The sequence below is a fragment of the Mandrillus leucophaeus genome, unplaced genomic scaffold (assembly GCF_000951045.1).
Source record: "Mandrillus leucophaeus isolate KB7577 unplaced genomic scaffold, Mleu.le_1.0 Scaffold957, whole genome shotgun sequence".
NCBI lineage: Eukaryota > Metazoa > Chordata > Mammalia > Primates > Cercopithecidae > Mandrillus > Mandrillus leucophaeus.
The window spans coordinates 24,999-42,477 of record NW_012110441.1 but is presented as its reverse complement, the minus strand read 5'-3'; the positions used below and the strand labels follow the sequence as shown (position 1 = coordinate 42,477).

The 17,479-nt window shown below is 44.8% G+C and overlaps 1 protein-coding gene across 1 annotated transcript in view; it reads right to left on the bottom strand.

Annotated features, from left to right (window-relative positions):
- Nucleotides 1-17,060, bottom strand: part of AHRR (aryl-hydrocarbon receptor repressor) — a 132,275-nt gene extending 115,215 nt beyond the window's left edge. The window contains 1 exon segment of the mRNA XM_011970587.1: nucleotides 16,991-17,060. Coding sequence (XP_011825977.1) covers nucleotides 16,991-17,004 — 14 coding nt within the window. The 5' untranslated portion in view covers nucleotides 17,005-17,060.
- Nucleotides 17,061-17,479: the final 419 nt, after the last annotated feature.

The window sequence follows — 17,479 nt, the reverse complement described above, 5'->3', positions numbered from 1 at the left end:
TGAGCCACCGCGCCCGGCCAAAAATTTTTTTAATTGTCAACTTGTTTATGAATTCAGCATTACTCTGATGCCAAACCAAAGGCATTGCATGAAAAGAAAACTAAAGACCAGCATCCTACATGAACATAGACACAAAAATCCTCAATTAAATATAGGTATTGGCAAATAGAATCCACCAATATATAAAAAGGATGATACATCACAACTAAGTGGGATTTATCCAAGGAAATTCAGGGCAGCTTCAACATCCAAACACCAATCACTGTAATCCACTATAATAATAAACTAAAAAGAAAATGCACATGATCATCTCAGTCTTTCAGAAAAACATCTGACAAAATCCAAATCCATTCATAATAATTTTTCCAAAAAACCTCTCATCAAACTAGGAACAGAAGGAAACTTAACTAACGTGATAAAGAACATCTACAAAAGCTTATAGCTAACATCACAGCTAATGGTGAAAGACTAAATGCTTCCCCCCAAGACCATGAACAAGGCAAAGCTGTGCTGTATCCCCATTCCCACTAAAATTATTTGTGTACTAGCCAGGGCAATAAGTCAGGAAAATAAGTAAAAGTCTCAAAACTGGGAAATAAATAAAAGTCATAAAACTGGGAAATAAAAATAAAATAAAATTATCTGTTCGCAGACATGATTTTACATGTAGAAAATTCCAAAAAGACTGAGTGAAGTGGCTCACACCTATAATCCCAGCACTTTGGGAGGCCAAGGCAGGAGAATCACTTGAGTCCAGGAGTTTGAGACCAGCCTGGGCAATGTTGGAAGACCCTATCTCTACAAAAAATACTTTTCAAAAAAATTAGCCAGGTGTGGTGGCACACACCTGTAGTCCCAGCTACTCAGGAGTCTGAAGCAGGAGGATCACTTGAGCCCAGAACAGCAAGGCTGCGGTGACAGTGAGCTGTGATTGTACCACTGCACTCCAGCCTGAGTGACAGAACAAGACCCTGTCTCTTAAAAAGAGAGAGAGCAAATTCCAAAAATTTTACTAAAACCAATCACCTATAACTATTTACTGAGACCAGCAAGGTCACACAGTAAAAGGATAATAACACAAAAATCAATTGTATTTCTAGATACTAGCAACGAACAACTAGAATTCAGATATTTAAAAACTAATATCATTTACAATAGTACCCCAATAAAAATAAAATAGGTATTTCAAGAGACCTAATATATGTGTAACTGGACCCCTAATGAATAGGAGGGGAAAGGAGGTAAGAGAAAAATGTAAGAAACCGCAGAAATTTTTTCCGAATGTAATGAGAATTGTAAACCTACAGACCCAAGAAGCTTAGTGAACTCCAAGCACAAGAAACAGGAAAATTACACCAATGTATATCATAATCAAATTGCTCATTAACAGTAACAAGTAGAATAATATTTATTTTTGTATTTTTTGTAGAGATGGGTTTTCATCATGTTACCCAATCTGGCCTCAAACTCCTGGGTTCAAGCAATCCGCCACCTTGGCCTCCCAGAGTGCTGGGGTTACAGGCATGAGCCACGCACCTGGCCTAGAATAATATTAAAAGCCAGAGAAAACAGGCATTGGGTACAAAGGATAAAAAAATAAGATGACAGCAGATTCCTCATCAGAAACAAGAAGGTAGTGGAGCAACATCTTTAAAGCTGAAAGAAAAAACCCTGAAACCTAGAATTCTACATCTTATGAAAACATCATTCATAAGTGAAGGTGAAATAAAGAGCTTTCAGATGCACAAAAGCTGAAAGAAATCATCACTAGCTGACCCACACTGTAAGAAATATTACAGGCCAAAGGAAAATGATACCAGATTGTAAAATGTGTCTACAACGTGGCACAAAAAGCGCAGGAACTGACTACTAGAGGGTTAAATATGCATAATTTGTTCTTATTGCTTGATATCTTTGAAAGATAAGTGACTATTTCAGCAATAATAACAGCATGTTGTGGGGTTCACAACAAACGTGGACATAAAGTATATGGCAGCTACACAGACCCAGGAGGGGAGACATGCGTTCACAAAGTGGGGTGACAGTACTCAGAAGCTGTGCCAGCTGCCCGTTTGTTGCCTCTAGGCTCCAGACCCCCCCGTCCTGCCTGCTCTGCATTAATAAGCCGCAGTCTTTCAGCACTTTTTCCTGTAGAGGGCATGATGTTGCACTGGCCTGAATACGGCCCTGGAGCAGCCCTGCAGGAAGAAGGAGACTCTCTTGGTTCCAGTGCTTCCCACTTTTTTGTGTTCCTGCTCACCACTGCCATAGACAGGGAAACTCAGCAAACCTCCCTGCCCTCCAGGGGACGGAGCTACACCTCCTCCAATGAGGATCGAGCCCCAGCCTTGGGAAGGGAGCTCCCTTCCAAGCGCGCTCCTTAGGGGCCTCCGGGGCCCCAGAGCACTATCCAGAGTTCTCCTCTCCCCCCCATAGCTGCGCCACTGTTGCTATCAATACTTCTTAATATTAAAGTTTCTCAATTCAAATAAAAAATTAAATTAAAAATATAAAACACCAACACGGTGAGACCTCATCTCTACAAAAAATAATTTTTAAAAATTAGCCAAGCATGGTGGCACATGTATGTAGTCTCAGTTACTTAGGAGACTGAGGCAGGAGGATTGCTTCAGCCTGGGAGGTCGAGGCTGCGGTGAGCCAAGATCACACCACTGCACTCCAGCCTGGGTGACAGAACAAGACCCTGTATGTATGTGTGTGTGTATATATATATATACACATAAAGAGAGAGAGAGCTGATTTTTTTAAATCCACATTTTAGAGATACACATTAAAACACATATGAAATAAATGGCATGTTAGGGATTTGCTTCTCTATAAAGTGGGGAGGACAGTGGAGTCTAAATGGTCTAGGGCTGGCAGACTGGACTTTAAATGAAACTGAATCAGCCAATATTGATAGTTGATTACCTATGCCAGCTGATGAAAAAACTGAGCTCTTTATATAATTCTCTCTCCACTTTTGTAAAATATTTGAAAAGTGCCATAATAAAATGTTTGGCTTTAAAAAAAACATTAAAAAGAAAGAAACTGTGGCATAAGAATAGAGATACTAACTGATTATGACCAGTGACCAATTGATTTTCCACAAGGCACCAAGGCTGTTCAACAGGGAAAGAACAATCTCTTCAACAAATGGTGCTGAGATAACTGGCCAGCCTGAGCAACATAGCAAGCAAGGCCTTGTCTCTAAGGGTGGGGGGGTGGGGGTGGGAAAAGCCACACACCAAATAGTGAAGTTGGATCCCTACCTCACACAATATGAAAAAATTAACCTAAAATTGACTAAAGACTTAAATGTAAGAGCTAAAAATATAACACTCTCGAAGAAAACATAAGAATTCATCTTTAATGGCCTTGATTGGATAATGACCTTAAATGTAGCAGTGAATTCTTAGATTTGTCACAAAAAGCACGGGTAATAAGAGAAAAAAAATGGATAAATTGGACTTCATCAAAACTAAAAATTTTTGTGTCACAAGACATTACCAAGAAAGTGAAGAAGCAACCCACAGAATGGCAGAAAACATTTACAAATCATGTATCTGATAAGAGTCTAGTATCCAGAATAGACAAATAACTCTTACAATTCAACAACAAAAAGACAACCCAATTTTAAAATGGGCAAAGGCTTTTTTTAAAAGATGGTTGACTAGAAGCATTTCAAGCACATCTCATCCACTTAGAAGAACCAAAATAATGTGTAGATGATCACACTTTGAATCTAGTTTCCAAGAGACAACATGGGAGTTCAGCAGGAAAGTGACAGGAAAAAGCAAAACTTAGGAAGAAGGAAAGCAGGCAGCCTACGTGGCCAAGAGCGGCTGGGAACTGGGAGTGACTCCCCAGTATGAGAGGGTAAGGGCGGGTCTTCCCGCAGTCCACTTTCCCACTAGAGATTCATGCAGTCCCTGACACAGGAGAGCAACTCCACCCTCCCAATCTCTGCATCGGATTTAGGGAGACCAAGAAGGAAGTGCTCCGGGAGGGAACATGCCCTGGGTCTCACACCCTTTCTGAAATTTAAGCAGCTAGAGCAAGACACCGTTCTCCGTCCTAGTTCTTAGCAGACGGTGCATGTTCCTGTTACAAGCAGTGCCAATCCGAGGCATTAGGGAAACTTGGACTTGGACTGCTGCTTGTGGAACTGAGGTGTGAGAGTGGACCAGGACTCAGAGGCAAATGTGGCATGGGCTGCAGCTCCCAGCACTGGAAGCAGGCACCACCCCCAGGACTTGAGCAAGATGAGAATTGCCATGAGGGCTTGGTCTTGAGCTGTGCAGGGTCTACAGCCTGGAGCTGAGTTGTGGGCCAGGCACAAACTGCCAAGGCTGATGGAACAGCTTTTGTCTCCAACAGCCAGGATGGGGGAGCAAGCCACATGGGGATTGGGGCATGAAAGGAATGCAGGTCTTCCATCCATGGCCAAGGCTCTGGCTGCTGGGACTGGCCCCACCCTCCCTGTGGCAGCTGCCCCTCATCCAGGCATTCTGCCGTGGGCCCTGAAAATCACCCAGTGGCACCTGTCACAGTTGGTACATGCACTCAGGGGGCTAGAGCAAGCTTGCCTGGTCCAGCTCTGCCTGGCATCCCCCTTCCCCAGCCTGCCCACAAGACAGAGTGTGGGATCCAGGGACCAGGAGGATCCACAACCCAGTCCACCATCTGGGACACTGAGCCTTTCTCCCAGGGGACACCCTGTCACTGCCACCTCAGCTGGCATCTACCTGCAAGTGCCAGCTGCTGGCCTGGAGGCTGGCCAGCACAGCCCATTGCAACCACTGCCAACACATGCACACAGCTTGGGACCCAAAAGTGCATCTCACCACCACTGCTACCACCATTGCCCACACCACTCTGGCTGCCCAGAAACTAGGAAGTCTGCTCACTTGCACGGTACACTGCTACTATAACCAGCTTCTGAGAAAGCCACCCAGAGGCCCAAGAATCAGCCTGCCTGGTACTGCCAACACAGGTGCCAGTGTGTGCCACCATGGGGCACAAGAATACACATGGTTAGCTCACAACTGCTACCACTGAAGCCTGAAGATGGGCCCACCCAGCATCCCAGTCCCCAGCACAACTTCACCACAGCCGCCACCAATAACTACACCCTAACCAAGGAAGCCACAGATACCACTAACACTGCTAATAGCCAAATAAATCATACAGAGGCTTCACTGCTGCATGCCTCAGAAGTAAATCCAAAGGGCCCTACCCAACCAACATCCCAGTCACATCTCCAGTAAAAGGTGCCCTCCAACAACAAAAGTAAACCCCAAAATAAGAAAAAGCAACTATTATACCAGATGTGCAGAAAGCAACATAAAGACACAAGAAACATGAAAAAGCAGGGTAATATGACAATCCCAGAGAAACACAGTTCTCCAGCAGTAGATAAATCTCAACCAAAAGAAACCTCAAAATCCCAGATAAAGAATTCAAAATATTGATTTTAAAGAAGTTCAATGAGATGTGTGAGAAGTCTGAAAATTAATACAAAGAACTCAGAAGATTAATTGAGAATATGAATGAGATGTTTACCAAGGAGATAGATGTATTTAAAAAAAACAAAAACAGAAACAGAATTACAACATACATCTGAAAGCTCCAACAATAGACTAGACCAAGCAGAATAATTTCAGAACTTAAAAGACAGGCTTTTTGAAATCATCCAATCAAACAAAAACAAAGCAAAAAGAATGAGAAAGAATGAGCAAAGCCTGTGAGACACCTGGGACTATATACAGTGATTGAATTTACAAGTTATTGGTCTTCCTGAGGGTGAAGAGATATTGAGGGGCTTAGAAAACCTATTTAACGAAGTAATATATGAAAACCTGCCAAGTCTAGCAAGAGATCTAAGTATCCAGACACAGGAGGCTCAGCAATCCCCAGGAAAACATCGTGCAAAAAAGACACTACCACAGTGCACCATGAATCAGTCCAAAGTCAAAGTGAAAGAGCAAATTCTAAAAACAGCAAGAGAAAAGCATCTAGTTACCTATAAAGGAAACCTCATCAGACTAACGGTGGAGTTCTCAGCAAAAACCTGGCAGGCCAGAAGAGAATAAGGTGACATATTCAAACCGCTGCAAGAAAAAAACTTTCAGCCAACAATTTGATATCCAGCATGATTAACCTTCATAAATGAAGGAGAAATAAAGTATTTCCCAGAAAAGCTGATGCTGAGGGAATTCATCATCACGAGTCCTACAAGAACTGCTCAAGGAAGCCCTAACTTGGAAGTGAAAAGATGACATTCACCATTATGGAAACACACAAAAGTATAAAACTCACTCATAAAGCAATCACAGACGAAGAGAAAGGAATCAAATGGCACTGCTATAGAATTCAACCAAACCACAATGACAAACAGCCAGAGGAAAAGAAAGAAGCAAAGAACTTATAAAACAACTGGGACGCAATTAACAATACAACAGGAACCAAACTTTACATACCAATATTAACCTTGAATGTAAACAGGTTAAACACTCCAGTTTTTTGTTTTGTTTTTGAGATGGAGTCTCACTCTGTCACTCAGGCTGGAGTGCAGTGGTGCAGTCTTGGTTCACTGCAACCTCCACCTCCAAGGTTCAAGTGACTCTCCTGCCCCAGCCTCCTGAGTAGCTAGAACTATACGCCTGCACCACCACTCCTGGCTAATTTTTGTATGTTTAGTAGAGATAGGGTTTCACCATGTTGGCCAGGCTGATCTTGAACTCCTGACCTCAAGTGATCCACTCACCTCTGCCTCCCAAAGTGCTGGGATTACAGACATGAGCCACCGTGCCAAGACAAATGTTCCACTTTAAAGACACTGATTAGCAGAATGGATTTTTAAAAGCATGATTCAACTATCTGCTGCATACAAGAAACTCACTTTACCACTAAAGACACACATAGGCTGGGCATGGTTCCTCAAGCCTGTAATCTCAGCACTTTGGGAGGTCAAGATGGGAGGATTGCTTGAGGCCAGGAGTTTGAGACCAGCCTAGGTAACATAGCAAGACCCTGTCTCTATTTTTTTAAAAAGATACATATAGATTGAAAGTAAAGTGGGGGGGAGGGGAAATACATTCCACACAAATGGAAACCAAAAGCAAACAGGAGTAGCTATACTCATATCAGATAAAACAGACTTTATGTCAAAAACAGTAAAAAAAAAAAAAAAAAAAAAGACAAAGGTCATTATATAATGATAAAGGGATCAATTAAGCAAGAGGATATAACAATTCTACATACATATGCATCCAACAAATATTACTAGAACTAAAGAGAGAGAGAGAGAGCAATACAGTAATAGTGGGGACTTCAACACACTACTCACAGCATTAGACAGATCAGCTAGATGGAAAATCAGCAAAGAAACATGGGATTTCAACTGGACTTTAGGCCTCCACAGACATTTACATTATAGAATATTCTACCCAACAACTGCAGAAGATACATTCTTTTCATCAGCACATGGGACGTTCTCCAAGATAGACTATATGTTATGCCACAAAACAAGTCTTGGCCAGGCACGGTGGCTCACACCTGTAATCCCAGCACTTTGGGAGGCTGAGGCCGGTGGATCATGAGGTCAGGAGTTCGAGACCAGCCTGACCAACATGGTAAAACCCCATCTCTACTAAAAATACAAAAATTAGCCAGGCATGGTGGTGTACACCTGTAGTCCTAGTGACTCGGGAGGCTGAGGCAGGAGAATCACTTGAACCCAGGAGGTGGAGGTTGTGGTGAGTTAAGATCGTGCCACTGCACTCCAGCCTGGGAAACAGAGTGAGACTCCATCTTAAAAAAAAAAAAAAAAGAAAAAGAAAGTCTTAACAGATTTTTCTTTCTTTTTTCCTCTTCTTCCTCCTCGTTCTCCTCCTCTTAACAAATGTTTAAAAATTAAAATTATATTAAGTATCTTCTCAAACCACAGTGGGATAAAATCATAAATAAATACCAAGAGTAACTCTGGAAACTATACATAAATAGAAATCAAACAATATGCTTCTGGGTCAACAAAGAAATTAAGATGGAAATTTAAAAATTGCTGAAACGAATGAAAATTAAACACAACATACTTGAAAAACCTATGGTATACAGCCAAAGCAGTGCTAAGAGGGAAGTTTATAGCAGTGGTCCCCAACTTTTCTGGCATCATGTACTGGTTTTGTAGAAGACGATTTTTCCACCAACTGCAGATGTTGGTAGGGATGGTTTTGGGATAAAACTGTTCCACCTCAGATTATTAGGCATTAGATTCTCACAAGGAGCATGCAACTTAGATCCCTCACAAGCACAGTTCACAATAGGGTTTGTGCTCCTATAAGAATCTAATGCTGCTGCTCTGACAGGAGGAAGAACTCAGGTAGTAATGCTCACTTGTCCACCACTCACTCCTGCTGTTTGGCCTGGTTCCTAGCAAGCCATAGATGGGTACCGGTATGAGGTCTGGGGGTTGAGGACCCCTGGTTTATAGCATTAAATGTCTATATCAAAAAAGTAGAAAGATTATGTGCCTCAAGGAACTAGAAAAGCGAGAACAAACCAAACCAAAATTAGCAAAAGAAAGGAAATAACAAAGACCAAATAAACAAAATCAGAAATGAAAAAGGAGACATTACAACTAACACCACAGAAATACAAAAGATCATCAGAGACTATTATGAACAACTATATGCTCACAGATTAGAAAACCTAGAGGAAATGCATAAATTCCTGGAAACATACAATCTCCCAAGATTGAACCAGGAATAAATAGAAAACCTGAACAGATAAGTAATGAAAAGCAGATTTAATCAGTAATTTAAAAACCTCCCCGAAAAGAAAAGCCCACAACCAGCTGGGCTCACGCCTGTAATCCCAGCACTTTGGGAGGCTGAGGAGGGCGCATCACGAGGTCAAGAAATCAAGACCATCCTGGCCCACATGGTGAAACCCCATCTCTACTAAAAATACAAAAATTAGCTGGGCGTGGTAGTGCGTGCCTGTAGTCCCAGCTACTCGGGAGGCTGAGGCAGGAGAATGGCATGAACCCGGGAGGAGGCAGAGCTTGCAGTGAGCCAAGATCACGCCATTGCACTCCAGCCTGGGTGACAGAGCGAGACTCCCGTCTCAAAAAAAAAAAAAAAAAAAAAAAAAGAAAGAAAGAAAAAGAAGCTGAATTATACCAAACATACAAAAAAAGAACTAAGATCAGTCTTCCTGAAACTGTTCAAAAAAATTGAGTAGGAGAGAATGCTCCCTAACTCATTCTAGAAGGCCAATATAACCCAGATACCAAAATCAGACAAGGACACAACAGAAAAAGAAAACTACAGACCAATAACCCTGCTGAACATAGACTCAAAAATCCTCCGCGGTGCACGGTGGCTCACACCGTAATCCCACTTTGGGAGGCCAAGGCAGGTGGATCACTTGAGGCCAGGAATTCCAGGCCAGCCACCTGCCCAACATGGCAAAATACTATCTCTACTAAAAATGCAAAAATTATCAGGGCGTGGTGGTGTGCACCTGTAATCCCAGCTACTCAGGAGGCTGAGGCATGAGAATTGCTTGAACTTAGGAGGCAGAGGTTGCAGTGAGCAGAGATGGTGCCACTGCACTCCAGCCTGGGTGACAGAGTGAGACCCTGTCTCAAAAAATATCCCCAACAAAATATTAACTAACTGAATCCAACAGCCCGTTAGAAAGATAATACACCACAGTCAAGTAGGCTTTGTATCAGGGATGCAAGGATGGTTCAATGTATGCAAATTAATAAACATAATACATCACATAAACAGAATCAAGGACAAAAACCATACAATCAACTCAATAGATGCAGAAAATGCATTTAATAAATTTCAGCATCCCTTAATGATAAAAGTCCTCAAAAAAATTGGCACAGAAGGAACATATCACAAAATAATAAAGGCTATTTATTACAGACCCACAGCTAACATCATACTGAATGAGGAAAAGTTGAAAGCATTTCCCTTAAGAACTGGAACATGATAAAAATGCCCTCTTTCACCACTCCTATTCAATATAATACTGAAAGTCCTATCCAGAGCGATCAGGTAGGACAAAGTACATAAAAGGTATTCAGACTGGAAAAGAAGAAGTCAGATTATTCCTATTTGCCAATATGATTTTGTATCTAGAAAAACCTAAAGATTCTACCAAAAAAACCTCTTAGATAAGTGAATTCAGTAAAGTTGTAGAATACAAAATCAACATACACAAATCAGTAGCATTTCTATACACCAATAATGATCTAGCTGAGAAAGAAATCAAGAAGGCAATCTCATTTACAATAACCATTAAAAAATACATGGGAATAAATCTCTACAAGGAAAATTACAAAACACTGATGAAAGAAAATTGTAGATGACACAAACAAACAGGAAAACATCCATGTTCATAGATCAGAAGAATTCACATCATTAAAATGACCACACTGCCCAAACCAACCTACAGATTCAGTGTAATCCCTATCAAAATACCAAAGTAATTTTTCACAGAATTTGAGAAAACAATCTCAGCCCAGGCATGGTGACTCACACTTGTAATCCTAGCACTTTGGGAGGCCAAAGCAAGAAGATTGTTTGAGGCCAGGAGTTTGAGACCAGCCCAAGCAACACAGTGAGACCCCATCTCTACAAAAACATATTTTAATTTAAAATTAGTCAGGCATGGTGGCACACACCCATAGTCCAGTTACTCAGAAGGCAGAGGCGAGAGAATCTCTTGAGCCCAGGAATTCGAGGTTGCAGTGAGCTATGATTGTGGCAACGCACTCTAGGCTGGGTGACAAAGCAAGATCCCATCTCGAAGAAAAAAAGAGAAGAAGGAGGAGGAGAAGAAAAGAGAAAAAGAAAAATAATCCTAAAATTCATAAGGACCAAAAAAGAGAGAGAGGTGTGTGTCAGTGCAGGAAAAACTACCATTTATCAAACCATCAGATATTATGAGAATTCACTCACTGTCACGAGAACAGCATGGAAGAAACTGCCCCCATAATCCAATCACTTCCCGCCAGGTCTCTCCCTAAACACCTGAGGATTGTAATTCAAGATGAGAGTTGGGTGGGGACACAAAACCTAAACATATCACTACATGATTTCAAATTACACCACAGACTATAGTATGGGATTTAAACTAAAAACCTTCTGCACAGCAAAAGAAATAATAAACAGAGTGACAAGGCAACCTGTTAAATGGGAGAAAATATTTGCAAACTATTCATCCAACAGGGGAGTAGTAACCAGAATATACAAGGAACTCAAACAATTGAACAACAGCAACAACAACAAAAAACCCAAGTGATCCCATTAAAAAGTAAGCAAAGGACATGACATGAATAGACACTTTAAAAGAAGAGATACAAATGGCCAACAGGTATATGAAAAAAATGCCCCACATCACTAATCATCAGAGAAATGCAAATTAAAACCACAATGAGATATCTTCTTACCCCAGTCAGAATGGCTATTATTAAAAAGACGGCCAGGTGCAATAGCTTATGCCTGTAATCCCAGCACTTTGGGAGGCCGAGGTGAGTGGATCACTTGAGGTCAGGAGTTCGAGACCAGCCTGACCAACATGGTGAAACTGCATCTCTACTAAAAACACAAAAATTAGCTGGCATGGTAGTGGGCGCCTCTGAGGCTGAGGCAGGAGAATCACTTGAACCCGGGAGGCAGAGGTTGCAGTGAGCTGAGATTGCACCACTGCACTCCAGCCTGGGTGACAGAGGGAGACTCCATCTCAAAAAAACAAAAAACAAACAAAAAAATCAGACGTTGGTGAGGATGCAGAGAAAAGGGAACTCATACACTGTTGGCGGGAATGTAAACTAGTACAGTCTCTATGGAAAACAGAATGGAGATCTCTCAAAGAATTAAAACTAGAACTGCCATTTAATCCGGCAATCCCACTACTAGGTCTATACCCAATGGAAAAGAAATCAATATATCAAAAAGACGCCTACACTCATATGTTTATTGCAACACTATTCACAATAGCAAAGAGAGATGGAATAAACCTAGGTGTCCATCAGTGGATCAGTAAAAAGAAAGTGTGGTATATATACACAATTGAGTATTACTCAGCCATTCACAAAGAATGAAATCATGCCTTTTGCAGCGACATGGATGGAGCTGGAGGCCGCCATCCTCAGTGAAACAAGCCAGGCACAGAAAGTCAAATGTCACGTGTTCTCACTCACACGTAGGTGCTGAAATTCTATACACATGGATGTAGGGAGTGGAACGATGGACGACAGAGACCTGGGAGGATGAGGGGGTGACAGGGGCCTGGCTGATGAGATTTTTGTTAAGGGGTACAGTGTACATTACTTGGGTAATGGCTACCCTAAAAACTTTGACTTGATCACTATGCAATCTATGCATGTAACAAAATTACACATGTACCCCATAAATGTGTACAATTTAAAAAATGTTCAAAGGACTTGAGGAGACATTTCTCCAAAGAATATACACAATGGTCAACACATGAAAAAATTCTCAGCACTGTAAATCATTAGGGAAATGCAAGCAAACAAAAATCCAAAATTCAATACCATTTCATACCACTAGGATGGCTATGTCTTTTTTATTTTTAGACAGTCTTGCTCTGTTGCCAAGGCTGGAGTGCAATGGCTCAATCTCAGCTTAGTGCAACCTCCACCTCCTGGGTTCAAGAGAGTCTCCTGCCTTGGCCTCCCGAGTAGCTGGGAGTATAGGCGCGTGCCACCACGCCCGGCTAATTTTTGTATTTTTGGTAGACATGGGGTTTCACCATATTGGTCAGGCAGGTCTCAAACTCCTGACCTCAGGTGATCCGCTTGCCTCAGCCTCCCAAAGTGCTGGAATTACAGGCGTGAACCACCGCACTGGGCCAGCTATCATTTTTTTAAAATGGAACATAAGTGTCAGTGGGGCTATGGAGAAATTGGAACTGTTTCTGGTGCATTGCTGGTGAAAATGTAAAATGGTGCACCTGCTGTGGAAAAGTGTGGTGTTTCCTCAAAAAGTTAAACACAGAATCACTATATGATCCAGTAACTCCACTCCTAGGTACACACCTAACAGAAGTGAAAGCATTTGTTCTAACAGAAACCTGCACACAAATGCCCATAATTCACAGTAGCCAAAAAATGTAAACAAACTAAATGTCCATCAACTGAGGGACCAGTAAACAGAACGTGGCATCTTCATATGATGAAATATTATTCAGCTGTGAAAAGGAAGGAAGCCTTGGCACATGCTGCCACGTGGAGGGACCCTAAAAACGTTGCACTGCGTGAAAGAAGCCGGACACAGAAGGCCACACGCTGACCCCATTGCATGATATATCCAGAGTAGGCAAACTCAGATTTAAAGGTTCATGGCAGCCAGGACCCAGGAGCGGGGACTGGGGAATGACTGCTCGGTGGGTGGGCACTGCCAGAGGTGATGAAGATGTTTTGGAGCTAGAGAGAGGTGGTGGCTACACAACTTTGTCAATGTACTAAATGCCCCTGAACTGTTCACTTTTAAACGGTTAATTTGATGTTATACGCATTTTACCTCAACAAGAAAACACATAGAGGCCGGGCGCGGTGGCTCACCCCTGTAATCCCAGCACTTAGGGAGGCTGAGGCGGGGAATCACCTGAGGTCAGGAATTCCAGACCAGCCTGACCAACATGGTGAAACCCCATCTCTACTAAAAATACAAAAATTAGCCGGGCGTGGTGGTGGGTGCCTGTAATCCCAGCTACTCGGGAGGCTGAGGCAGGAGAATCGCTTGAACCCAGGAAGCGGAGGTAGCAGTAAGCCAAGATCGCGCCACTGAGCTCCAGCCTGGGCAACAAGAGCTAGACTCCATCTCAAGAAAAAAAAAAAAAAAAAAAGAAGAAAAGGAAAAAAAAAAAAAAAGAAACAAAAAACACCACGTAACACATAGAACACAAATTTACAAATAAATATAAGTAAAATCTCTGGAATGTTAAGAAAGAAAGCAAATGGCAGATTGGAGCAGGGACAGATGCCCGTGGGTGGGTGGAGGCGGTGTGGGCGGGTGGGACGGATGCTTCGGAAGGGTCCGACCCTCCCCTCGAGGTGGTGTGGGATGCCCAGCCTCCCCTCCGTCATGGCCGCGTGTCTGGCCCAGTGCACTTCTCCGAGAAACCAGGTTGGGCACTTGGTGGCTGGAGGCCAGCATGCAAGGCCATCCCATCAGAACTGCAAGGCCTTTCGACTCAAACAGGAAACTCCCAAGCCGCACCCAAGCCTGGCCCCAGCCTGGTGGGGAGAATAGACCAGGGACGGTTCCCAGCACCCCAAGGTGGGCTGGGCATAGAGCAAACCCACTCGACCACCCCTTGAGGTCAAGGAAGGTGAAGGGGATAGGGTGACCTACACCAGCCCCAGAAGACCCTGAACCCTGGCACCACCAGCCTAACTAACCCTCGTCCCCAAATGAGTGCAGAGCCACAGGGCAGGAGCGGGTCGGGGGGTGGCAGGACAGCTGGGAAGATGAAGGGGGGCAGGGGATGTTGTTGGAGGTGGGGCTAGTGCAGATCCTTCTTGTCCCCAACATCCCGAACTCCCTTCCGAGTAGCCAGAATTGAGATGGAAGCCTCGTTGCCCTCCTCAGCCTCACACACCAGTGACTACTCGCTCTGCAACGCCCGGGCAAAGCCACGTTCTCCTGGGTGTCTCCAGCTCAGTGCTGGAAAGGCCCTAAAATCAAGAGTTCTGGTAAAAATCACCAGGAGCTGATAAATATTCCCTGTGGGTGGTGTAGGGGAGGGGCCCAGAGGAAATCCAAGGAGCCGGCCTGCCTGCCTCCTCCCCACAGCCAGTGACCCCCGAATAACCAATTTCGTTTTTGTTTTTTGTTTTTTTTTTGAGACAGAGTTTCACTTTTGTTGCCCAGGCTGGAGTGCAATGGTGCAACTTTGGCTTACCTCAACCTCCGCCTCCCAGGTTCATGCAATTCTCCTGCCTCAGCCTCCCAAGTAGCTGGGATTACAGGCATGCACCACCACACGCGGCTAATTTTTGTATTTTTTTTAGTAGAGACAGGGTTTCTCCATGTTGGTCAGGCTGGTCTTGAACTCCCGACCTCAGGTGATCCGCCCACCTCAGCCTCCCAAGGTGCTGGGATTACAGGTGTGAGCCACCACCCCCGGCCCAGTTTCAGGTTTTTGTTTGTGCCTCAGTTTTTTTTATATATAAATGAATATATTTTTATTTAAAAAAACAATTTCCAAGCAGAAGCACCTTTGGCTATAATTCACTGCATTGAAACAGCTAGGCGGCTGAGCACGGTGACTCACGCCTGTAATCCCAGCACTTTGGGAGGCCAAAGCTGGGAGATCACGACGTCAGGAGTTCAAGACCAGCCTGGCCAACATAGTGAAACCTGTCTCTACTAAAAATACAAAAATTAATCGGATGCGGTGGCACACACCTGTAGTCCCAGCTACTTGGGAGACTGAGGCAGGAGAATTGCTTGAACCCGGGAGGCAGAGGTTGCAGTGAGCCAAGAAGGCACCATTGCACTCCAGCCTGGGTGACAGAACAAGACTGTGTCTCAAAAAAAAAAGAAAGGAAGAAAGAGGGAAAGAAAAGAAAGAAAGAAAGGTGGGGGAGGGAGGGAGGGAGAAAGAAAAGAAAGAGAGAGAGGGAGAGAGAGAAAGAACGAGCTGGGCAAGATGTTTCAGGGCTTCCAAGTCTTTGCTACCCAAGTCATCAGCCCCTGCCAGATCGGCCTATTCATTCCTGCCTGTCTGTGAGGCGACTCTCCTCAAGGAGCTCCGCTGAGTCTCGTTCAATGCCTGATCACCCCAGACCACATGGTGCTTTCCCGCTTCTGTGTCATATTAACCACTTAACACTGGTCAGGGCCACCCAGTCACATCTCTCCAACTGCATTGCAAATGACGATGGCTAGAACCACAGCTGCCTCCCCCTCCCCTGGCGTCTCAGCACCCAGCACGGGTGAACGAGGTGGGAAGACCCTGTTGAGCAACAAGCCGTCTCCCTCCGATCACAAGGCCTGCTCCTGGGAACACCAGGCCACATGAAGGAGGAGGCCTCACAGTTGCGGGAAATAAATAATTTGGCACAAGGATCAAGATAAAGTAGTTTGAGAACTGGTTGCTGATACTACTTCAGGGAAAAGCCTCATGGTGTTCAGGTGGTCACCTGAGCATATCTGAACTTCCTGGCCCTACTGGTGGAGATGCGAGGGGGTGGCAAGGAAGTGTGTCTCAGTTCTTGCCCTATGTAGCCTAAATACAGGAGGACGGATGCTATCGCAATAGGTTGTCCCATTTTACAAAATACTCATGAACTCACCTCACCAGATGGAGCCTCCTTGGGACTGGACCAAACTCCCCACAGAAATGGCCCTGTGAGGCAAGACTCAGGTGTCCCCGGCCTCCTGATGGCAGCGTTCTTCTCCACCTGGGACACGGGTCAAAGACGCCTTATAGGCAATTGGGGGACAGGGGGGGACCCTACCACTGCAGTCAGGGGCTCAGCTGGGGACCACGGGTGGGGCCTCGACAGACTCCTGGGTGCTGCTCACAGGCAGGTCCCACACAGGACAGAGGGGTCGGCTAGGGCCATCTGTGGGCCTCCCAACCCCACCAGGCTGTGAGCTGACAGCATTTCTCTAAGAAATCTGAATTTTTATAAGAACCTTTCTCCTGTGGTAAAACTCATATCTGTTCATTTTAGAAAATACAGATACGTAAGAAAACAAAAATGAAAGCCGCTCCCCAGGCAGCGGTGTCCGCCACGTCGAAGCCCCTCCCCAGGCGGCAGTGTCCGCCCGATCAGCATCCTATGTTGTTCTCCAGTTCTTGTTACTCAAGGCTTTTCAGCGACTCTGGGGTCGCATCGAGCCCCGGCTTTGTGCGGGATGGATACGACACCCTCGGCCCGAGTCCAGACGCCACCGGTCACTCGCTCTGGGAGGCTCGACGAGTGACCTGCCTTGATGTCCTCATTCGTAAAATGGGTGACAGTTGCCAGGCCAGGGCGGCTGTGGGGCCCCGTGGGGGTGGCGTTTGGAGGATGCGCGCACACACCCACCCTCCTGCAAGAGCCCCGCAGACGACGGCCTGTGCGACCGCACCGAGGTCCGGGGAGGAAGCCCCTCCCTGCCTGCCCTTGACATCCCGGAGGCCACAGCGGGACAGGCCCGTGGGACAGGCCCGTGGACGCTTCTGCACAAGGCCCCTGGCCTCCCAGAAGAGGTCAGAGGGTGGCCCCTGCCAGTCACGCGCCCGTGGCGACCCCTCCCAATAGGGGTCCCAGCATCGACTCAGGCTCCACATCGCTCTCAGGGCATCCGGTTGGGAATTCTGGCCGCTCAGAATAAGACTTCAGTGAACAAATTTCTAGGTGCTACTGAAACCAAGTCTGAACATGGGCCCTTCCCAGGGCTGAGACCCCCGGGCCTGGCGCGCTCGGCCCGACAGC